Source organism: Peromyscus californicus, unplaced genomic scaffold (assembly GCF_007827085.1).
Source record: "Peromyscus californicus insignis strain IS unplaced genomic scaffold, ASM782708v3 Scaffold_6__1_contigs__length_162567912, whole genome shotgun sequence".
Lineage (NCBI taxonomy): Eukaryota > Metazoa > Chordata > Mammalia > Rodentia > Cricetidae > Peromyscus > Peromyscus californicus.
This window is the reverse complement of record NW_026294584.1, coordinates 157576723-157601157: the sequence shown is the minus strand read 5'-3', so window position 1 is coordinate 157601157 and position 24435 is coordinate 157576723. Positions and strand designations below refer to the sequence as shown.

The 24435-nt window shown below is 39.4% G+C and overlaps 1 protein-coding gene across 3 annotated transcripts in view; it reads left to right on the top strand.

Annotated features, from left to right (window-relative positions):
• The first annotated feature begins 889 nt into the window (after positions 1-889).
• The window catches only part of Kras (KRAS proto-oncogene, GTPase), a 35032-nt gene continuing 11486 nt past the window's right edge, over positions 890-24435 (top strand). Inside the window, exons 1-4 of one of the 3 annotated variants that reach the window (XM_052721387.1) lie at positions 890-1041; positions 4314-4435; positions 17274-17452; positions 19389-19548. In XM_052721387.1, coding sequence (XP_052577347.1) covers positions 4325-4435; positions 17274-17452; positions 19389-19548 — 450 coding nt within the window. In that variant the 5' untranslated portion in view covers positions 890-1041; positions 4314-4324. The remainder of the gene's footprint in view (positions 1042-4313; positions 4436-17273; positions 17453-19388; positions 19549-24435) is intronic. The other 2 variants (XM_052721385.1, XM_052721386.1) reach the window with 2 other exon arrangements.

Genomic DNA, 24435 nt, shown 5'->3' with positions numbered 1-24435 from the left:
CCACCTCCTGCTGGGAGGGAGAGGTAAGGCACAAAGAGTGACAGCTTGCTAGCTGACATCACTTCAGGGTTCTACTGTAACAGTTTCACGGGCGGCTGATGATGTGGCTGTGTGGACAGACTGCCGGGTGGGTGGGTGGGCAGTCATCTGAGCACAGGCCCTGGCTCTCCAGGCCTCCTCGATCGATGGGATTTTTCTCGATGGTGTGTCAATGCAGTCTCAGAGAATGCATGTTTATTTGCCTCCAGGTTTGACTCTGTGGATGGTAGCTGATGAATGAATGTCTTCCCCCTCATGTCCGGAGGGGACTCCCCGGATCTGTCCTGTGGAACAAGAGCAATTCCTACAAACCAGCTCTGCCTGTGGCTTCCGGGGCAAGACAGCCAGCCTGGTCTACACAGAGAGACCCTGTCCCGGTTAGCGACAATGGGAAGGGCCCCTGAGGGGAGCCGCTGAGGTCCGCGCCCGGCTAGGCTGCGCGCGCCCTGAGGAGCCGCGGGCGGCCGCGAGCGAGCGGCGAGGCGGGGCGACCCGAAGCGCGAGCCCGGGGGTCGGGGGGTCCGCGTGGGCCACCGCCTCCTCAGCAGCCGCCGCCGCCGCCGCCGCCGCGCGCGCCGCCGCCGCCGCCCAGCCCCGGCCCCGGCCGCCGCTTCCCGCCCTCGCTCTCCTCGGCCGGGCTCACAGCGCCGCGGCCGCTCCCTCCGCCCCAGCGCGCGCACGCGGGCGCCCGGGCGCGCGGCCGAGGCAGCGCGGAGCGCCGAGCGCATCGATCGGCCTGCTCTCTGGGGCCGCCCGCCCGCCGCCGGGCCCATCGCGCGCTCGGGGCTCGACTCGGCAGGCGGCGGCCGCGGCGGCTGAGGAGGCAGCGCTGTGGCGGCGGCTGAGGCGGCGGAGGAAGGCGGCGGCGGCGGCGGCGGCGGCGGCGGCTCGGCCCGGAGTCCCCGCTCCCGCGCCATTTCGGACCCGGAGCGAGCGTGGCGCGGGCCTGAAGGCGGCGGCGGCGGGAGCCTGAGGCGCGGCGGCTCCGCGGCGCGGAGAGAGGTAGGGCGCGGACGGCGCTCCTGGGCCGCTGCCCGGTGCCGAGCTCGGCGCGGCCGGGCGGGGCCGCGGCGCTGAATGAAGCCGGCTCGGGGAGGCGGGCGCGGGGCGCCGAGGCCGGGCGGCCGCCGCTTCCTGGACGGGGAAGCCTTCCTTCCTCCTCCGGGCCGCGGCCGGCCCTCCGCGCCGCCCCGGCCTCCCCGCCCGGCCTCGGCTGCAGCCGGCATCCGCGCCCGGCTAACTTGTCGGGCGAGCGGGCGAGCGCGCGGGCTCCCCCCGGCCGGGTGCGAGCCCCCGGGGAGGTGGCGGCGGGAAGGGCTCGCAGCCCCGCGGCCCGAGGTCCTGGGGGTTCTCGGGGCGGGGACGGGGGGGGGGATGCATCTGCCGCCGAGTTCGCGACCGCTCCCCTCCCCCACGCATGTGTGGGCCGTGACATTGCCGCGGCCACAAAGGAGGAGGTGGAGGTGGCGACGGTGGTGGCAGAACAGGTGGCCCACGCCCTGCGCGGCAAGCCCGCGACCCGCAGTGAAAAGCAGAAAAGTTAATGCGGCAGGTCTGGGTGGCTTTGTGTGGGGAGGACACGGAGCGACGGCGAGAGCTGAGGCAGGGGGCTATCCCTGAGTGGAGCGCGCGCGGGCAGCTGGGCTCACGGAGCTTCAAGTTTGAATCGCATGCTGCCCTGTCCCCTCTAGCCTTGCGGGTTTTCCGAACCCGGCTCCGGGCTTCATTGTGGCACTCGGGCGGACCCCTGTGAAAGCCTCTCGGGCCGGTGGGTTACAGCCCAAGTCCTGAGCCAGCCTTGGTCAAGCTTGATTTTCATCAAGGCAAGGAGTTAAAAACAGAATGACATGCTGTTTGCCGTGGAAAAATCATCTGAGGAGACATGTTGAAAAGTCGTAATAATCACTTCGGAATTAACCATATGACTTGGTGTCACTCTTCGAGGAAGGGCCAGCCAGATTGCTGACCCCCCATGTGATAGACAATAGACATCAAACATGCTTGGTATCAGTATATTTACTTTGAAACTGTAGCCATCCTCAAGCATCCTTGGTTTTAAGAGGTGGCAGGTAATAATTTAATTTTACACCTTTTTTAAAAAATTAGCAAAATTGTTGGAATCTAGTCCCAGTCACACCCCTTTACTACCTTTTGTAATGGGGGGAGCGTCTTTCTGGCTTCAGCTCTTCTTTGAGTGAGACTTTTTTTTTCTTCTAGTAGACTTAAATATTAGTAGGTTTTAAAACTCTGACTTAAAAATTTTTATTTTCAGCAAAAACTAGTGCATCAGTACGTACCAGGAGATGTGTCTCTAATCATCACACATGTGATCCAATATCTGTTCACGGTATACTAAGTTAGCCAACATTTTAGTCTGTAGGACTTATTTACACCCTTAAACCATTATTGAGGGTCTCAAAAATCCTTTGGGGGGACATAACAGTATTTACCACATTAGAAGAAACAATTTTTAGTTTTCAGTTAATTTAGAACTAGAAATAACATGCCTGTTGGTAACATGGATGCATTTTCAATGAAAAATAATTTTTCTAAAGCAAAATAAGAATTGGAGTGACATTGTTTTGCACATTAGCAACCTGTGTAATTGTATGTCTTCATAGGAGATGATTGTACTCGCTTATACCTGCATCTCATACCTGCATTCTCTTATTGTGACTAGAGCCCAGAAAGCTACCTGCACTTGTAAAAATACAGTAAGAAGGCTAAAAAACAATTGCTATAAAAATAGTTTTAACCTCTTGTTCCCTACACACAAAGTCTTAGGAACCCGTTGGGTTCCTGAATTGCTCTTGTAAACTAGCCACACTATTTGTGGGAGGGAGGGGCAAAGGTCACGTTTCCACATGATTCTTTTCATCTATTTCATTTGCCATGGCCTACATTTGTTATAATACTTGAAGGCCAACAGGTAAGTTATGTTAGTACTGGCTCTCAGGATGGCCCCAGACGAGCAGCGAGAGAGGATAGGTGGGGTAGAGCAGGACAGGGAGTTGGATGAAGGGCTGGGAACAGTGTTTTCTGACCTTGTTTCTGTTATCGAGGGGCTCAGGCACAAGGTGAGGAGGACAATATGTTGGAAAAACAGCTACATTTTCCCCCCTTGGTACCTGGGTGAATAATTCTTGTTCATCAATTAAGTAGACTGTGTATTTTGTGTTTATTTACACTGTATACACATACATTGATCTGGAACTATTTATTCTGTAATAATGTGGCTTTACTCCCATTCTTTTACAGCTATGCCCCTTTATTTGTAATAATATGTATTATATAAGGGAAAGGAGAGAAAATGAATGTCTTCATGTAATAGTGACTAAAAAAATAACAGATCTTTTCTGTTTGGGAATTATTAACTGTACAAGTTGCCAGTACTTACTACACCTATTGGGAGACAGTGTACTGTAAGCAGAGTAAAAGTTGCAGAGGTTACTGAGAAACTCTTTACATCTTTCACATTTTTTTTCTTGCCAAAAGTAGTGTTTATTTCTGAATTTCACTCTATTTTTCTTGTGCAGAGGTAACTGTTTTTTAATACTCATAATAGGATTATATGTTATAATTGATCTGATGAGTTATACCAAATAGTTGATCCCACATCCTTAAAACTCCTACTTTTTACCTTTGTTTTCCCCACAGGTACCTTAAAGATGAAAATGCCATCAAATATTATCTTTATTTGTCTCGTTGCCTAGGTTTTTCTTTCCCCACAATTCAGTTTTGACACCAGACTCCTGTTTTGTTGCCTGTCATGAAAGAACTGTTCCGATGGCTTTAAAACAGAATTCTGCAACTGTTGGCTCCAACAGAGATGCTCTTAGGCTACCTACTTCTAACTTTTAATATCCATTCAACCAGGAATACTGCAAGGGTGGATGTGGGGATCGCTGTCAGCAAGCTTATGCGGGTGTGTCCACAGGGTATAGAGCGCTGTGCAGACACTTGTACTTAGTGAAGTCACAATACATTCCTTTGAGAGCCATTAGCTGCTACAAAACAGCAATCTGGCTGTTTGATCAAACACGCTGGATGAATATAGGATGAAAGAACTGGTTTCCCTGTATTTTTATGAAGTGTTGATGAGGGGAGTTGTAAATAAGTACACCTTACTCCTGTGTACATCTGCAGTCACTGTATTTCAGAATACCTTAGAGTTTTACATAAAATGGTGAGTGTTAAAATACTGATAGAGTGTTTGATAATCTTGTGTGAGACATGTTCTAATTTAGTTACATTTTTATTATTTTTATTATAAGGCCTGCTGAAAATGACTGAGTATAAACTTGTGGTAGTTGGAGCTGGTGGCGTAGGCAAGAGTGCCTTGACGATACAGCTAATTCAGAATCACTTTGTGGATGAATATGATCCTACGATAGAGGTAAATCTTGCTTTATATTCTACATATGGTTTGTGCAGAACGATCATCCCTTGCATAAAAGAGATACCTCTGATCATTTTTGTATTTATTAGAAAATTATACTGAAATTTATTTCAATTATATGTGATGTCCTTTAGTTTTAAGACTTTAAACTGAGTGATAGGTAACCATAGATGCAAAGAGCCCTACTTCTTTCAAGAGAGTGTCACAGAGAATAAGGTCTAAGGTGCCCACTGTGTCCTTGTATTTGGTAAGTATATTTCATGGTTTTGTGAGAATATAGCTTTGCATTTGAGCTGTATCTGCAGGGTTTTTTGTTGTTGTTTTGGTATTTTTGAGTCAGGGTCTCGCTATGTAGCTATGACTGCCCTAGAACTCACTGCATACTATGTAGACCAGGCCAGCTTTGAATTCACAGAGATACATCCACCTGCCTTGCCTGCCTTTTCTGCCTCCCAAATGCAGGGATTAAAGATGTGTACCACCATGCCTAGTGCAAGTTATTTTTTTGAATGCATTTTATTTTTATGGGTTTCTTAGAATTTTGCTGTGATGGTGAAAATTGGATTATACTAGAAAAATAGAATCATTTGATGGTTGAGTTTTTTAAACTTAATATAGTTTGATGAGTAAGATCTTCAGAATTATTTTCAGATATTTTTTATTCCATAAACTCTTAACCAATTAAAGGTCAACTGCTAAATAATAAAATTAAAACCTGAAAGAGATCTTGAAAAATCAGGTAGTATGTCCTATTGCTGGCAATAGCAAAGAAGGGTTTATTCAACCTCTGAGACCAGCAGGAGGGGCTTTTCTTTAACTGTTTTTGTTAGCTCATTTTTCACAAGGTTATTCAGACATTTATGTGTGATCTAAATATATTAAATTAACATCAGTGAAGCAAGAAGTAAATGTTATCTTGCCTTTGAAATAGCCTTTACTGTTAGACTATTTCTTAGACATCTTTACTGCAGTGTGTGGACTTCCCAGTCCAGCTTTTATTCTTTGTTCTAATTTTCCATTTCTAGTTTTTTGAGGTAGGTGCTAATGTACTCTGAGGTGGGCCTTCAGTTAGCTGAGGCCTAGCATGGAGTCATGGTCCTCCCTCCAGCTTCCACCTCTTGAGTGGCCGATGTGCCTCCATGCTCCAGCAAGGCTGTGCTGGGGAGTCAAACCCAGGGCTTGTGGTATGCTAGGCGATCTTCTACCCTCTTTATCCCTCTTTCATGTACCAATTTAAAAAGAAAAATCAGTTCTGAAGAATTTTGTAGAGCATTGGAATCATAAGCTATGAAATCTCAAGTAGGTCACTGTACTGTTATGGGTCTCTCTGTGTCTTGAAGAAACACTGTGCTGAGATGGGTTTTGAGGGCATTGGTGAGCTTGGAAAAATGTTTATGTAACTTAAAACATTGAAGGTTGATTAAAGGACTGTTCGAAAGTGTCAAATAATTTTAGTAGTGCACCACCCTCCAAAAAATAGAGCAGAGAGCCGGGCAGTGGTGTGCCCGCCTTTAGTCCTAGCACTCGGGAGGAAGAGGCAGGTGAATGTCTGTGAGTTCGAGGCTAGCCTGGTCTACAAAGTGAGTTCCAAGACAGCTAGGACTGCTACACAGAGAAACCTTGTCTCAAAAACTAAAACAAACAAACAGAGCAGAATGCTCATTTGTAAAGATTTGACTTAAGCATAGAAAGACTTTTATTTGGTTTCCAGTTTAAGAAGTTGCATCGGTGAAGTAGAATCCTGTGTATTATTTATTCTTTTACATTTATTTTGACAAGTCAGTTCAGGGCTGTACGTAGTTCTGCTTTTTTCTTTGAGGAAGATCAAAAAGTTCACCCGTTTTGATTGGTATTCTAAATCCACAGTTACTTGGTATGTTCTACCATTTAAATCAAATGTAAAAGGAAGTTTTAATAGAATACATGTGATGTGTGGAAGTTTTCCTGGGATTTGGAAGATGATTTCAACAGAAGTAATCATCTTCCTTGAAAATCTAGGCGATTGCATTGTGCTTTCTCCTGTCAGGTCCTAAAGCTTCATGAATATAGATACACAGAACGAGGTCAGAAATGTAGGCTAAAATAGGAAACCTTTAGCTCAGACTTGCTAACAATCCATTATGTACAAGGAAGGTAGACAAGGTTTCCAAATGTAAATTCCTCACTCTGAGTATGATTTCTGCCAAGCCAGAAGACTTGACTCTGGGGAGCACTGATACCCTGTGAACTTTGAAACTGACATCCCCAGGTAGTTAGCCATCTGGAGACAAGTATCAGAGATCACCTTTATCTCACAAGCTGTGGTGAGTCTCGAGGAAACTGACAAGGTAGTTTCTTTGGGTAGTTCATCTATGAGAAAGGCAAAAGAGCTTAAAGAGACTTGGTTAAATAAAAATGCCAGCTTCACACCATTACCAAAAGTTTTCATTGATGAAAAATGTGGTCAGAGAAAATTCATGGGAGCCTGGGTCTGGTGGCAGATACTACTCTGAGGCGGGAGGATTTCCAGTTCAAGACCTGCCTGGGTTACAGATTAGGTGCAAGGACAGCCTGGGCAACGTAGTGAGACCCTATCTTAAAGTGAAAAATAAAAGAAGGGCTAGGGAGGAAGTGCTTGTACTTTTGAAATTCCATTAGTTTCTCTACTGTAAAAAAAAAAAAAATGGCAAGTCTTTTAAAAATTTAAATGATAAAATCACTAAATTTTATTTTAGTGACTTAGACTTTGTAAAAAAATTGATTTTTATCTATGAACTTGGGAGGTATTCTAATTGGCCTAAGGATGTTTAGCTATTTAGTGGTAAGACTGAATTTAAATTTTCTGAAAACAAGTGATATTTCCACTATTGTATTTTTGTTGTTGCTTTTTGGGTTTTTTCTTTCTTTCTAGACAGGGTTTCAAAAAAACTCGTTAGTTGTTTTTTGTGTGTGTTTTTTGTGTTTTTACCAATAGATACAATCTGTGATTATATCAGTTTATAAATCTATATACACAGGGTTTCTCTGTGTATCCGTAGCTGTCCCGGAATTCACTCTGTAGACTAGGCCGGCCTCAAACTCAGAGATTCACCTGCCTCTGCCTCTAGAGTGCTGGGATTAAGGGTGTGTGCCACTGCCACCTGACTACTATGGTATTTTTTAAAAGTAAGAAAGTAGCTGTTTTTCCAACTAAGAAAATGTTTAATAATCTTCTAGATTATTCATCAGTATACTGTGACTTGAATTTAATTTACTAATGACAGCCTAGATACATAATGGAGAACTACATAGGTGTGACCCTAGACCATATTAACATTGGAGACAATATACATGAGGATCACTTTGACTTCTGTTCTGAAATATTTTTATTTTTCATGAAGTCCACTAAAGTTCTTCAAAGAAATAATTATCTTGTTAGAGGGACATGGTTATTACAGTCTCATAAGAAGTCCCCAAACAATACTCAACTAGAAATAGCAAAGAATGAACTAGCCAGCATATCAGTTCTGAGATTAAATAAAGCCTGTGTGCTACATATAGCTTTAAACTTTGCTCAGACTATCAGATTCATGCCCCAGTGGTAACTTTTATTTTGGTTTTCAAGTATGACATAGAATTAAGTTCACCTTTTGTAAAGTTAAGTTGCTATGCATTGTTATTTTACTCTAAAGTTGACTAAAACACTTTGACTTGAAAATAGTTTTATTTTAAAAGCAGTTTTGTTTAAAGCTGTGACCAGCTCTTCTCCCTTTTGTGAGTGCCCTCTACTGGTAACTTACTTGCTTTTATAATAAATAACAATGAAAGCTCAAGCTTGTTGTTTTTTACTATAGATACAACCTGTGATTATATCAGTTTATAAATGTATCAACTTTACTTGGGTGTCTTATATGTAATTAATAGCTTTACTTTTTTTACATGGGTTTTACTCTGCTAACACTGATACAGAGATTACTTTGTATATTATGTAGGCTTAGCTAAGTAGATGAAATATGTACGAGAGGAAAGGAGACCGAATAGGAGAGCAGACTGCATTTCCCTGTGAGCCCTGGTGGGCTTAACTTGTTGGATGAAAGGACTAAAAGCTGCAGCGTGCTCTGAATTTACCTCCTTGTGCTCTGGGGCCACTGCGTGGACTTTGAAGCATTGTGTGTCAACAAAGGGTTCTAGGAAGGGCTTGTTCAAAATGACAAACAGAAGGTTCCCGTTTTGTAGACTAGTTGTCTAACTAGAAAAACCAAAAAATTCAGGCAGTGTTTTTAGATCAGTGTTGAGTATTTACTTAGTATTTATTTAGACCTGAATTTCAAAAATTTATTGGCTGTGTATCTGAGATTCTTATGACTAGGTTTTAAGAAAACCTGGAATTCCTTAATTCATAAAATATTATTCAAAGCTCACTTTGTCCCATGAAGTTTTCCTGAGGATTGGAGAAACATTAAGGAGCCAGAAGGCTAGATCCTTCCCTTCATGGATCTGTTCATTTTATGTGTATTTTTAGGAGGAGAATTTAAGTTAGTGATCCAAGACTGTCCTTTGAGAGCGTTAGTCTCTTACCTCTGTGCTGGGATGTCGCTCCTTGGTAGAGTTCTTAGCTGGCATGGGTGCCGGGAACTGAACTCAGGTCTTCTGCATGACCAGTATATGCTATTAATTGCTGAGCAACCCAGACCCTATTATTGTGATTTTAATTTAATAAAGTTAGTAGTAATGAATAGTGATTAAATACTGAGAGAGTTAGTGATGGATAATGCCTTAGATAATGTTTTCAACTTTTAATTTTGAAAATTTCAGACCAATGAAGTCCATCATGAAGGGAAGTCAAGGCAGGAACTCAAGGCAGGGACCGAAGCAAAGGTCATGGAGGAATGGTGCTTACTGGCTTGCTCTCCATGGCTGGCTAAGCGTACCTGCTTACTCAGGTCTGGACTTCCTGCTCATGGTGACACCACTCAGAGAGGGCTGGACCCTCCCACATCAGTCATCATTCTGGCTTACAGGCCTATAGCAGGAATCTCACCCAGTCTTATTGATAAGAACAAACCTGGAGCCAGGTATTGGGGAACGCTGGAAGATCAGAGAAGCAGAACAAGCCACAGCCACCTCACCTTGCCAATTCCTCAGCTGATCTGTTTCCTCAGACTGGAAACCTCTGTGCCCTCATCCGAATGGATCTCAGCTGAACTGCTGTTGAAAGCCTAAAAGCTTAACCAGGCTCTAGTTCCTGGTCCTCACACCTTATATACCTTTCTGCTTCCTGCCATCACTTCCTGGGATTAAAGGCGTGTGTCACCGCCTGGCTGTTTCCAGTGTGGCTTTGAACTCACAGAGATCCGGGTGGATCTCTGCCTCCCAAGTGATAGGATTAAAGGCGTGTGTGCCACCATTTTCTGGCCTCTATGTCTGTCTAGTGGCTGTTCTGTTCTCTGACCCCAGATAAGTTTATTAGGGTGCACGATATATTGGGGAACACAGTATCACCACATAGGCCAGGCTGATGGAGGTATTTTCTCAATTGAGCTTCCTTTTCTCAGATGCCCCTTCCTGCATCAAGTTGACACAACAAAAACAGAAAACCAAGCAGTACAGCACTCAGACACATAAAATAAAAATACTTTTTTTGAAAAATGTAACATACTTTAATATTAGATAGAATTAGCATAATTGCTAGAAAGAATTTGGAGAAATCTGCACAACGCATGCTCTTGTACATATAACTTCAAACTCTGGTGGTGTTGGCAACACATACCAAAATACAAAATGCATGTCCTTTGACTAGGTAATTCAGCTTCTCAGAAAATTATTCTGTGGATTTAATTGCTAAATGTTTAAAATATATGTTTTTCAACAAGAATGTTTATTGTGCTCGTAAATTTTTAACCGAACCCAGATTTGGTTGCCAGCACCCATATTGGGCAGGTTGCAATTCCAGCTCTCCAGCATCTGAGGCCTCCTTCTGGCTTCTTCCGGTACCTGTATGTACATGATTTACTTACATATATTCAGGCATACACACATCCATATAAAATAAAACATGAAAATAACTACATGTCTGCCAATGGAAAATTATGGTGTGTCCATACAAGTTATATTTTCAAATTATTGGAAAAGATTAAGTAAGTTTATATGTACCATCATTGAAAAATGTCTATTATATAGGCTGGGCCACACCACATTATGCTGAACACTGTTTATTTAAAACCAAACTTAATTACTCCTTCATCCTCTGTGCTCTTTCAGTTTTTAAAAGTGAATATACATACATAAACCCCCAAAGTAGTTAGATTCTATTGGAGCTGAGGAAGTATAAATACTGATTTTGAAGATAGAGCACTAAAGTTTTAGATTATCGGATTGTTGTGATTAGAGTTCCCTCTTTTTACAGTTACAATGTGTTTAACAGTAAGGATGCACTCTTGGTTTAAGGAATTTGACATTAGGTAAAGAGAGAGTTGTATAAAACATGAGAATTACATTGACATCTGTAATTATTAAGACTGCCCTATGGTCATTTCAGCCCCCTAATCTTACCTTGACACAAACAGTAATTGGTGGGAAAACACCCTGTGACTTCAGAAGGTTATAGATACATGTCTTTTAATATTCTTATTTTCAAAATCCCGCTTCCTTGTGTTTATCCAGATTTTTGAACTAATGGTAGTTTTATCTCTTAGGAGTAGTACACATTTTATTTTCTTGAATGTAAAGTGTTATCCTAATTCTAAGAATTTGGAAAGTAAGTTTTTTGTTTTCTTTATCCCTACTTTTAAAAAATTTTGTAATCTCACATTTTGTCATGAATACAAGGTTTTTAATATCCTTGTTCACCAATCAAAATAGAAATACTGAACTGTTGGTTTTAGCTCTCCTTCCTTGGACTTGTCCAGACCTACTGTGTTTTGATATGGTAACTTGAATTGCAAAGATCATTCTAAGTACAGATATCTTATGATTTTATAAGGATAAGATGCGCTTCTGGACAGTTGCTAGTGCCAATGACCTGTGTCCTACTTTTTTGGTCAGTAGTAGCATGCTTGATATAATATATATATACACACACACACATATAGCATGCTATATATACTATATATTATAATTAACTTTTTATAGCACTTTTCATTTTATGAAGAGATTGTTGTTTTTAATCTTCAGCTGTATATTTGTCCTGTGTATGATTATATCCATTTTTTATCGAAAGAACAATGGCTTAGAGTAGATGGGAGATGAAGTAGTTTGCCAGTACCACAAATAATTTTCTATACCAGAAGGAAGGAAAGTTCTACAGCTGCCTGTAGCTAAAGACTCCAGGCCTGTCTCTAGCTTAGATTTCTGTTCTGATCACTGAGACCTGCCTTTCAGGATATCTTTATGTCAGACCCAGTAGGGCAACCTGTGAACATCGAGAATTAAAATTACACCCATCTCTACACTTCATTCTGTTTCTGTCTTTAAAACGTTGAGCTGAAAATCACATAGAACAAAATAACCTTTTGAAATACGCAGTCAGTGATGGCTAGTCCTTTCTCAGGGTTACATCACTGCTATCTAGTTGCAGGATATTTTCATCACACTAGAACCCTTCTCCTTCCACTCCCTGGCAGCCATTAACTGCTTTCTGTCGCATGTGCATATACAGTGTAGGTCTTGGAGTCTGACTTTACATGTTTTCAGGGTTTATCCTTGTTACAAATTAGTACTTCATTCTTTTTTATGGCAGGGTAGAACTCTATTATGGACATACCATTTTTGTTTTTCCATTCATCAATTAATGAGCATTTGGGTTCTCCTTAGGGCTGTGTTGAATAATAGTTCTGTTGTACATTTATGTACAGATTTTTGTGTGACCATCTCTTTCAGTTCTCTTGAGATTGCCCTTGTGTTTAACTTGTTGAGGACATGCCAACTTATTGTTCTCAGCTGCTGCACCACTTCTACATTCCACCAGCCACCTGTGAGGGCAGCTGTGCCAGTTACACCAGCTAAGTGTTCTTACAGCTGGACAGCCTTCTCATCCCTACTGCTGTGGCCACCTTAGGAACGTTCTTTTGTCTCTTGTAATGATTTCCTTATTCCCCTAGTTCCTCCTCTCTCCCTTCTGTTTTTAATAATTACTGAAGTCAGAAGTGCACTTGGTATTTCCATATTGAGAACTTCATATGGAGGATTAGTTAATTAGATATTAGGAGACAAAAGCAGAAAGACAACACTGAAGTAATGTGATAACATCCAGAAGTGGCTACCATCCCTGATAATCAGAATTGCTGCAAAGATTTGGGGGATATTGAAATTAAAAACTCAGGATGTGCCCAATGGTGCAGAGGCTTCATCTGCAACTATTGCTGGTACCTCTGAGTATGTGTGCTGAGCTGAAGCAATATCTGGAAGGAAAAGACAAAAACAAACTCACCTTTTACAATTTGTTGCAATGCTTGCAGTTAGGATGGAGAATCTAAGTGCCCCTTCCTACCTAAAAGCATTTCAGGGATAACTGGACCGAGGCCATGCATGTGCAGGACTCTGCAAGCTGGCTTTTGCTTGGTTGCCCTGTTTTACTCCCTGCTATTTACTCTTATTTCCACTAAGCTAAGATGTATTGAACTCTTTGAATCCATGGTACTTAGCATAGTGTTTCCTGCTTCTTGTACATTTTCTCTACAGCTGTCTACGTGACCTCCTCCCCCTGTCTTTCTTGAGTCATATAAGCAAACTTCATCTCTTGTACGGTACCATTGCACTTTGTCCTGTTTAGTGGTAACATTTCCATTTCCTTAATTGCTTACATTCATTTCTTTTCTTCAGATCGACTTCCTCCATTTCCAGGCTGAGCTGGTTGTGCTGGTACACACTTGTAATTCTATCACTTGGGGACTGAGGCAGGAAGATTTTTAATTTGAGGTCAGTCTGTACTACATAGTGATACTGTCTCAGAAGAACAAACCCACCAGGCAGGCATGGTAGTACATGCCTTTAATCCCAATACTTGGAGGCAGAGGTAGGCCATCTGTCTGATGAGTTCTAGGACAGTCTGTTCTGTATAGCAACTACTAGGGCTACCTGTTCCATGAAAAGAAAGGAAAAAAAAGGAGAGAGAGAGGAAGGAAGGGAGGGAAAGGAAAGACAAAGATAAAGCAGAACCACTTTTTTAAAAAAACTGAGTACAGATTGAATATCTTACATGGAATGCTTAGAACCAAAAATACGTCATGCCAATGGATTTCTCTTTGGGCCCCAGCTCGCAAAAAAAAAAAAAAAAAAAAAAAAAAAAAAAGACATGGAGACTTATTAATTATGAAATCTCAGCCTATAGCTTAGGCTTGTCCCAGTAGCTTTTATAACTTAAATCAACCCATTTCTATTAATCTACATTTTGCTTCATGGCTTTTTACCTCTCTTCCATCTTGCACCTCCGTGTTCTCTCTGTGTCCTCTAGTGTCTCCCATGCCTACCTAGATCCATCTCTTCTCTCTCTGCCCAGAAGTCCCGCCTAACCTCTTCCTGCCTAACTATTGGTCATTTAGCTCTTCATTAAACCAATCAGAAGGTGGCTTGGCAAAGACACACCCTCACAGTGTACAAAAAGATTATTCCATGGCGGTTTCAAATTTCAGTTTCTAGGATTTTTGGAATGTTTGTGCATTTTTACTGGTTGAACATCCAATGTTTTAGTCTTTAGAACTTTTCTGGTTTTAGATTAGGGAGCTGTAAGCCTGGCAGAAGATGTGACCTTTAGGATCGCAGTGGCTGTCCTGGAGTACAGCAGAGTAGATAGGAATGCCACGTTCCCCTCCCTGCAGTTCTTTTTTCTTTCTTTTTTTTAAAGAGTCTCATGTAGCTGAGTCTGGCCTTGAACTGAACTCAGTAGACCCTGACTTCCAACTCCTGGTCTTCATGCCTCAGCCTCCCAAGTGAGTTCTGGGATTACAGACATGTACCCCTCAGCCCCAGCCTTACCTGATTCTGTTCTGTTATTAATCATACCAAGCTGCTGTGAATATTTCTAGCTATCTTTGAAAACTGACCATACAACCTTAATAAACAGTGGTATAGAACACATCATTCTTTAATGGATTCAAATCTTGAGAAAGGTAATAATTTAAAGTGCATGACTATTAACAGAGAAAGTAAATTTCATAATTTTTCCCCTATAGATGTTATAAGTAGTAAAAAAAATACTTGTAATACATGTTAAGAAAACAGCAAACCACTACAGAAGTAAATCCTCAAAAAACACATGAGCTGATATTTCAACAGTTCTATTCATGAAGAAAGAGAAAGGCACAGCCTGAAGGTGGAGATCGAATGAGATAATACCTGCAATGTACTTATCATGCTGTGTGGCATATAAAGAAGGACTTAGCACACATTGGCTGCTGTATTACTATTAATAGTAGTAGGACCCTTTCAGCGAAAGTTTCATTAGCTAGTTTTCTGTTTACCTTTGCCTGTTTTCCCAAGTTGATTATTCTAAAAAATGAGCATGCTAAATATATTGAGTTACACTAGAAAACTATAAACTGTTCTGGTCATTGACTTTTCTTTGTCTTGAGTGGTTTATCCCTCTCTGCCCCAATTCCTCTTAATGATTCCACAGATAAGTTTATGTTCATTACAACATTAAAGTCAGACAGGTGGTGGTGGCACACGCCTTTAATCCCAGCACTCAGAAGGCAGAGGCAGGTGGATCTCTGTTAGTTTGAGGCCAGCCTGTGAGAGCGAGCTCCAGGACAGCCAAGTCTACACGGAGAAATTCTGTCTCAAAAAAAAGAAAAAAGTCATACAAGTCAACATAAAAGATATGAAGGAACCAAGGCATGGCTGAAGTAGGAAGATATAAAAACTAACATTATTCTCCAAAGAAATGCATGATAAAACCACACGAATTTTTTGCTTATCAAAATTAATTTTTTAACTAGAAATAGGAAATTTCCGTTAGTGATGAATGGTAATAGTCTCAAAGTGATGTAATGCATATCCTTTGTGCACCAACTTTTTGTCTTTTTTTTGATACTGAGTTTTCTCAAGTAGCCCAGGTTAGCATTAAACTCACTGTATAATAGTAACTCCCGTTGGCCTCCTCCCTCCCTGGGATTACAGATGTGTGCCTCAAAGCCTGGCTGTTTTGTCATAACTTAACATTTGTACCTCATTTGATTAAGTTCTTCATGGTCCAAAATTTAAGATAGTTGAAAAGCTCAGCTGTTCTTAGTCTTTTCCATATCATAAATGTTCTAAAACAGTACATATTTTTCTGATTATGTTTTTACATAAAAGTCTACATTCTATATGATTTGAATGAAAATACTAGTATTAAATTTGTTAGTATTTTATAATTAAAAATGACTCCATTATCTTATTAAAATTTATAGCTTTTAAAAATTTATCTTAAACTCACATTTGGTTTTAGAAGACACTTTAAAAAACTGAAAAAGATTTAAAACTAAACTGTTGACTTAAAAAAACTCTTCATGCAAACTAATATATTGGAAGCAGTAGTTTTTGTGTGGTTTCATTTCAGATATGCAGTATCTTTAGCAGAATGTTTGAGAGGGGCTGGAACAATTTTAAAAATTTGAAGAAAACAGATCTTAAGAGTTCAGGAAGGATACCTGCTAGGAACCAGTGGCTGCCGCAGACGAGACAGCTGCCTATGGACTAAGGGTGTCTGAATCTGTATCTGTATGTGTACTAGGGGACAACTAATGGGGGGGTGGTGGTGGATGCCTGGATTTCTGGTGTATTTTGAGCACAGATAAATGATGTAATACTTTTAGTTATTATTGAATACCTATGTAAATTTTCTGTAAGACCTTTTAGGATGCCTTGCTAGTGGATAACTGTCACTTTTAAGTCAACTGTTACTTCCTTAAAATCATCATACATGGTGTTGTTTCAAAGGCTATGAACATTTGTAATGCTATAAACAAACAAACAAACAAACAAATAAGTACAGAATTGCTTTCCAAAAGAAATGTGCCTCATTTTATCACCAGAAATGGTTTAATTCCACCTGCAGTTCCTTCTTGCCAGCAGAGTACATTTTATTTTAAAATTTTATACTACCTCACAGAGGGAAAATATGGCACTTTGGCTAGGGATAAGGGGATTACATGGAATAACTTTTCCTTATTCTGTTACTGTGCTGAGTGAGTTTAAGTGACTTTATTTTGTCCTAATTTACTGAGGATATTAATAACTTGCTACCTGATGTACCTTCTTTGAAGGCAGGAAATAACATTCATTTAAAATGTGAAATATTGGTGCTTCACTTTGCTCTATCATTAACTAGTTTCCTTATAGAATCTATTTTAAATTGGCTGAACTTTGGTATTATGTACTTTGATAATGTGATGATTATTTTTAAGTAAGGAAATAAACAGTTTGTTTTCAGAGTACTTCATATTTGTGAAGTTTTTTAATGGCTTACCCACAGAGATTGGCAGATTTTTCTGGAAGTGCTACATGGGTCTTTGTCATATCATCTTTGGGGACCCTTGACTTGTTGGTTTTTGTTTCTTTGGGTGGGGGGGCATTGAGACAGAGTCTCACTATGGAGACTTGGCTGGCCTGAAACTTGCTGTGTAGACATGCTAGCCTTGAACTCACAGAGATCTGCCTGCTTCCGCCTCCCAAGGTACTTGCCGGTAGTCATCTTAATGAGTGCTAAATGGTGTGTCATGGTTTGGGTTTGCATTTCTCTTAATGATGTCTTCAAGTGCTTATTGGCCACTTGTCTACTTTGGAGATTATCTGAAGTGCTTTTCCCATTTTGAGTGGGGGAAATCTGTTGCTGAGTTGGGTATGTCCACTTTTTTAAAGATGCACTATAATAACCCAGACTGTGTTTCTACCTTCTCAGGATTCCTACAGGAAACAAGTAGTAATTGATGGAGAAACCTGTCTCTTGGATATTCTCGACACAGCAGGTCAAGAGGAGTACAGTGCAATGAGGGACCAGTACATGAGGACTGGGGAGGGCTTTCTTTGTGTATTTGCCATAAATAATACTAAATCATTTGAAGATATTCACCATTATAGGTGGGTTTAAGTTGAATATGAAAGTTGGCATTTAGAAGTAATGATAGCTTTCATTTATTGATGCTTTGCTAATTGTTATGCCCATATAATCTATTTAAATTTGAAAACATTTGTGTCACATATGCAGAATTTTAGTTTTACAAATGCAGTTCTCAGGGCTTGCAGCAGTTGTATAACTTGTCTCAGTTTGTGCAGATAGTGGTAGTGCTGGCTGAGCACAGGCCCTTCTGAGGCCAGGGCCTTTGTACTCATATTTCCCTGTGCTAGAGAAATAAGGCTTTTAATGTTTTAGATACATAAAAATACCAACCAGAAACAGAAACATGGAAAGATGCTTTGAGATGGTATCACTCAAATGATCTTAAAAGTAATCATATATATTATTACAGAATTTCATAGGTTGGATAAGCAGTGGCCCTATGTGGTTTTTTTAAAAATACATTGAGAGTGTGCAAGAGGTTGAGAATTAGAGCAGTTACTTGTTTTTTATTTGAAGAGTCTGACAAATGTACATAAGATTACTTAATCATTCCATGAAATGTCTTTTACATCTTTCCTTAAGGGTTTACAGTAGTCATTACACTGTTCATTAAGCAATATCCCCCTTCCTGGTTGTGCCACGTAAGATGGTAGCATCTTAGTTAAGAGAAGTGGCCTGGTGATAGGGATGAAGTGATTGGGGAAGTACTTTTCTATGGTGGTGCAGAGGTGAACTTTGTGATAGCAACCACCTGGGGATAGGAACCAGCTCTACTGTGCTTCCAAGCCACATTTTAGACATTCACAGAAAGTTGTGATGGAATACAATTTTATTCTAAGTTTAGAATTTATTTGCACGTTACGTTGACAACAACACATGAAAAGGACTTTTAAAGAATATACATCGTAGTTTCTTTAGTGTTATTCTTTTTAAAAAAAATCAAGTATTCAGGCCTAGAGAGATGGCCCAGCAGTTACTGACATGTGTTGCTTTTCTAGAGGACCCGAATTAATTCCCAGTATCAGTCATCTCGTGACCACTACAGCTCCAAGGAATCCAATACTCTTGACCTCTACTGGCACCTGAACTCACAGGCACATACCCATGCACAGACACACATGTATATATGATTAAAAATTAAAATTAAAATTAATCTTTCCAATGATTATCTTTCTCTCTTGAGTAGTACAGTAGTTCCCCTTACCCATAGTTTAATTCTTTGACATTTTACTCATGCTCACCAAAGTCTGAAAATACTAAATAGAAATTTCTAGGAATAAATGATGCCTAATCCTTGAATAGCTTCTATTACATACTGTTACAATTTTTGTTTTATTAGTCTCTTCCTATACTTAATTGTCAATTAGACTCTATTATTGATATGTACATACAAGGGGAATAGTATATGAAGGGTTTGGTACTATCCCCACTTTGAAGCATTCATTCGGGGTTCTCAGAATATTTTCCCATAGATGGCAGGGAGAGGTGCAAGTTGTGTGAATGCTGATTATTCATGTTGGGTAAAAACAAGCACAGGCTTACTCTTGAGTCAGGGTTTCGCTATACAGCTTTGGCTGGCTGGGACCATACCCAGTGGATGAAAATATTATCAGTTGTATAATACACACTTAGGTATCATGTTTCTAAGACAATTTTAAACGTAGCACTTTTGGTTTGGAACTTTCCAGTATGTTTCTTATTGTTGTATACACTCATGCGAATGAATCCTTTCTGTTGTAGTTGAGACTGTATCAGTATTTGAGTTTTGAACAGATATGTAAGATTTTTGTCTTAGAGGGAGAAACAAGTAAGAGAAGCGAGGAAAATCTGGTATGGTGGAAACTGGGATTTATATGAAGAAAACTCTCAGTAAAGTTCTGTAGGACAGAAGTGGAGGGCAAAGTTTGAAATATTTTGTGTTGCTCATGCTTCTGTTTCCAATTTGTTTTTCCCCAGAGAACAAATTAAAAGAGTAAAAGACTCTGAAGATGTGCCTATGGTCCTCGTAGGGAATAAATGTGATTTGCCTTCTAGAACAGTAGACACAAAACAGGCTCAGGACTTAGCAAGAAGTTATGGGATTCCATTTATTGAAACCTCAGCAAAGACAAGACAGGTAAGTACAACTAGAGTAAATGTAAATCTTTGAGGGTGTGAATGCTAGCATAACTTGTATTTTATCATTTAGTGTGATTCACCTGTCTTTCTCTCTATTATCCTGACATAGAGTATAAAATAATGTTTATTTGGCAAATGTCTTCTCTTGAGTGGACAGCACTTCTTATCCAGGTACCATGATACTACTTTGAGTTGTTTTTATTTCTCTCTCTTTCTTACTTTTTTTTTTCCTTCTTGTTATGGCAAGGACTGAAACAGGGTCTCTATGTTCCCCAGCCTGGGAACTGACTCTGTCTTCTAGATGCATGCTTACGGGTGTGCTTCACTATGCCTGGTGTTTTGTTTTGTTTTCATACTGAAAGTTTTTCTTAGAGTACATTTTACATTTAGGATTCAAGAAATGTGGGAAAAAATTCCCACTTAAATGATAAAGACAAATAACAGTGGAATAAATTTTGAGTGTCCTATTTTAAAAGCAGTTTTAAGAATTCATGTTTCATCTGGGTGTGGTAGCACACACTCTGTGAGCTCAAGGCCAGCCTGGTCTATATATAGAGTGAGTTCCGCGACAGCCAGTGCTACACTGAGAAACCCTATCTCGAAAAAACAAAACAAAAATCAAACTGAAAAAACAAATAAAAAAAGAATTTATGTTTCTAGATTAAATTTTGTTATATTTGAAGAATTATATCTGGGCAGAAATTTTTTGGAGATCTATTTCTTTAGAGAGAAAGTTGTTATTAAAATAAGGGAATATTTAGAAAGTGAATAGATATTCTTAAATTATTCACTACATTGTTCTGACAAAGGTACATGTCAGAGCCTGAATTTTGTTTCAAGATCATCTTCATTTTAAAAATAATTTTAAACTTCAGTTGATAATTACATCATTTGTTTGTTTGCAGTAACAATTTAACATATAGGAAAGAGTCCTAGAAATGAGTTCATAAAGACTTGATGGAAAACAGTTTCATGTACTGGGTAATTAGTCAACTTATAGTTCATAAATTTATTTGGAGCTTTTATGGGAACCCCCATAAAATGATTTTATAAAGTTTAACTTCTGTGATGAGTTTTTAAATAATTAAGGAGCACTTCATTTCATGACTAAGTATATAAGAGTCATCCTAGAAATGTTACTGAATTTTGTGAGAGATGTAAAAATTTAAACAAATTTCAAACATGCAGATGGATGGATAAATACAAAGAAAATTTCCCTAGGAGGTCATAATGTGCCTCTTGTTTGTACAGATAGGGTGCATATTGAAAGAAAATAGTGAATTCTGTTTGAAGGCTTCATTTGGATTAAAAAATTAATTTCTGTAGTTTGTCTGTCACATGGGTGTCTCCTGGGTACCAGTGTGTTCTTAGTTGACTAAGACTTTACAGAGATCTGATGTTCATCACTTGGCTTCATGATAGAGGAGTTGTTTCATTCTTGTCCATCCCATGTTCTAAAGACAGGAAGAGGTTTGATTCTGTGTTCTGTTTCCTGGTCCTCTCTGACCAGTCTCCTGGATTTTCCTCAGAAAGCAGCTCAGAAAACAGAATTATAATAATATCTGTGACTTTCTTCTATGTTAGAAACACTTCTTTTGAAAGGATTCAAATATGAAATGTAAGAATTTTATTGAAAACATCTAAAAACCTACTATGTAGACTTTACCATTAACATTTTACTACTTGCATTGTTTAAACTTATGAAGAAAGATACCTTTTATACTAGTGATCATTGTAGCTGACATTTCACAAAGAAAAGGAAAAGCCCAAGACGTTGAAGAGCCTCTCATACTTGAATATGCACACAAATCAACTGACCTTATTAAAGTCAAAATCCAGACTTTAATCCAGTTGGTTTGTGTTGAAGCCTGTGATTCTGCACTTCTTTGTACTTCTGGTAGTGCTGGTTGAGTGGAAAGGCCACAGAGCACAGTGAAAAGAGATTCCTGGTTATCTTAGTGTTGCTCTCCACTTCTCACTTGAGAAGATTAAAATAACTGCATTAAACTTATTATTTGTGTGTGACAGAAATGCTTTAGTGTACCATGTTCATAATTGATTAGAACGCTGCCTGCTTCCTTTTAAAATAGCCTTTTAGCTTTAACAGGCATGTGCCAGCTTACTTTGTCAGTTTAAAGGCATATGGTACAGAAATTAACTTAAATTTGTTTAACTTAAATTAACTTAAATTTGCTTTTTAGATAGATGTGAGTCTAACATGTGTAGAGGTAAGATATACAAGAAATTCTTAAGCTATGCTTAGCCCTTGTATTTATACCCCCTATTCTGTTGGTCTCTTTTATGTAACAGTATGTTGCTAAACTATAACTTAGATACTCACTTTTCAATGTACTTGTTGATTTGTTTAGAAATTAATTTGCTTTGAAGAGTCATTAATATTTCTTGAAACTGATATTTATAAAATTTTAGAAGATTCTAAAGAGCTACTCCAAATAATTTTAGTAATTTATGACATATAGTGTACATTTTAATAAATTTTACATCTCCAGCTTTTGTGAAAATTTGAAGCTCCTCTTGGGGGGGAGTATTTTGTTACTATCTTTTATTTGCTTATTTGTTATTTTAATTAAATATATATATATCCTTATTCTATTTTGTTAGCAACCTGTTCTTGTTCATGAGCTTAACAAAAGCACCCAAAAAATGTATTTATGATAATAGGAACTGAACGTTCATTCAGAAGTTCTCAAAGATGTAAGTCATGGCACGGTGAGCATTTTTTGCAGGGGCCCAGATAGTGACATGGTGTCTTAACACATCATTTTCCCTAAGAAGCCTTGAAAATGTCATACTCCTTGTCAGCTTATACCAGAACAATTGACCCTGCCTGTACTTGGCTGGAATATGCTAATCTCAACCTCTAGGTTACAGTTGATGAGATTCTAGTGGTTACACAAGACCCTCAACCTAAAAGTCACAACCTGATTTTACCATTTTAAAGCGAAATTTGTGTATTTAGTGAAAAAAAATATATTTTACTACTTTTTAAGATAAGGGTTGCAGAATATATATTTTTACCAATACATTACTTGCTAACTTTAAAATATACATTACCTTACCAGTATATAATGGTAGATAGGTAGGTGATAGGTAGGTAGGTAGGTAGGTAGGTAGGTAGGTAGATAGATAGATAGATAGATAGATAGATAGATAGATAGATATAGGTGATTGGTAGATAGATAGATGGATTGATTGATTGTGTGTGTGTGTGTGTGTGTGTGTCTGTCCATGTGTCCGTCTGTCTGTCTGTCCCCATCCCCAATCCCTGGGACTACAGATGTGTGGCATTGTGCTTAGCTATTTTTGTGTCTTTATCTGAATGGGTAAAGAAGCTAAATTAAATTTGCTGGTATGCTATTATGTGGCCCTGATATTCGTAGTCTAGAAAGAGTGATACTTCACATTTATCAAGACACTTAGGAATTGACAGAATTTTCTGATTCCTTTGGACTTCATGGCAGAAAAGGCTGTTGAGACTGAAAGCCCTAACATCTTGAGATTAGCTGGGAATTTGCCAGGCTGCTAAAAACAAGTCAGAGTGACTGGGTGTCAGGTAGATGATAAGCAGGGGTCTCAGAACAGCCAGTCTAGCTTTTTTACATTTGGTGGTCTTGATTTGAGCAATGTAAAATTAGTTTCCAAACTTAAAAGTCATCCAATAGTCATTAATTTCTTGGTTTGTTGTTAATTTCTAGATATATAAAATTAGTTGATAGAAAGCCTCTCAGAAAGCTTATCATAAAACTGTTTAAGAAAGCAAAACAAATTTTAAAACCTCAGGTACCTTATCTAATAATTGTTCTTTTCCCCTGTGAGGTCAATGTTTTGAACTTTGAGTTAGAAGTGGACAGTTACTGAACACTTGCTGTGTGGTTGTACTTCAGTAGTCCTGAGATGGGTTATAGTTTGACAGGGTTTCTGGAGGAAAATCGGGGAGGTGAGGTTGGTACTGGGAACTAGGTCTGGTTTTTCCATCCCTCCCCCAGAAGGCCATTGTGCTTGCTTCTGTGTGGAGCCACAGTTGGTGCTACATGCATGTCATTCCCTTGACAGAGTTCTGCACGGTGTTTTGTAGATTCAACAGGGAACAAAACAATGATAAAAATGTACTTACTGAGAGCAAATGAAAATGTTTATTTGTTAGCAGATCTCTAAGGGGGTGCTCTGTTTCCATAGTCTCGTCTGCTTTGAGCTCAAAATATTGTCAGAACTCTGTTTAAAAAAGAATTACATACTTAAACTTGGGTACTCTTGCTTATACATAGATATTTTCATTTTCCTTTAAAGTGAGCAAATGTGGCAATAAGTTATACCCTCAAGGACAAACCACTATGCACCTTAAGGGTTTAACAAGCAGTTGTAATTACCTTATTTTTAAATGTTACTTCCAAGTTCAGAATATTAAAATCAGTAGTCTACATTATAGTCATGTACCATATGTAGTATTTAGAAGTAAGAGAGAGTGCTGGTGGTAGGACGAGGGTAAATAACATTGTTTTCAAGTTCTTGATGTCAGTATAACTTTGAAGCTTATTTTCAAGGAATAACTAAGTATGGAAAATGTGGTAAATAACTTTTTAAATTTAAATTTTATATTCATAAAACTAAGAAATGGAAAGTTTTTCTGTAGTAACTATTTCTTGGTGTTATTAATTATCTTGGCCACTGAGATCCTAATACTGAATTCCTGGTGATGGGTAGTTGTCTCTTTAATTACTGGCTTCCAATTCTCTCTCTGCATTGCTGGAAACAAAAATCATATATTCTTGTATTGGTGATGGGGATGCTCACACTAAAAAAGCAGACACATTAAACTGTTAAACTCAAATTTTGCTTCTGTTAAATTAGAGGACAAATATCCTCT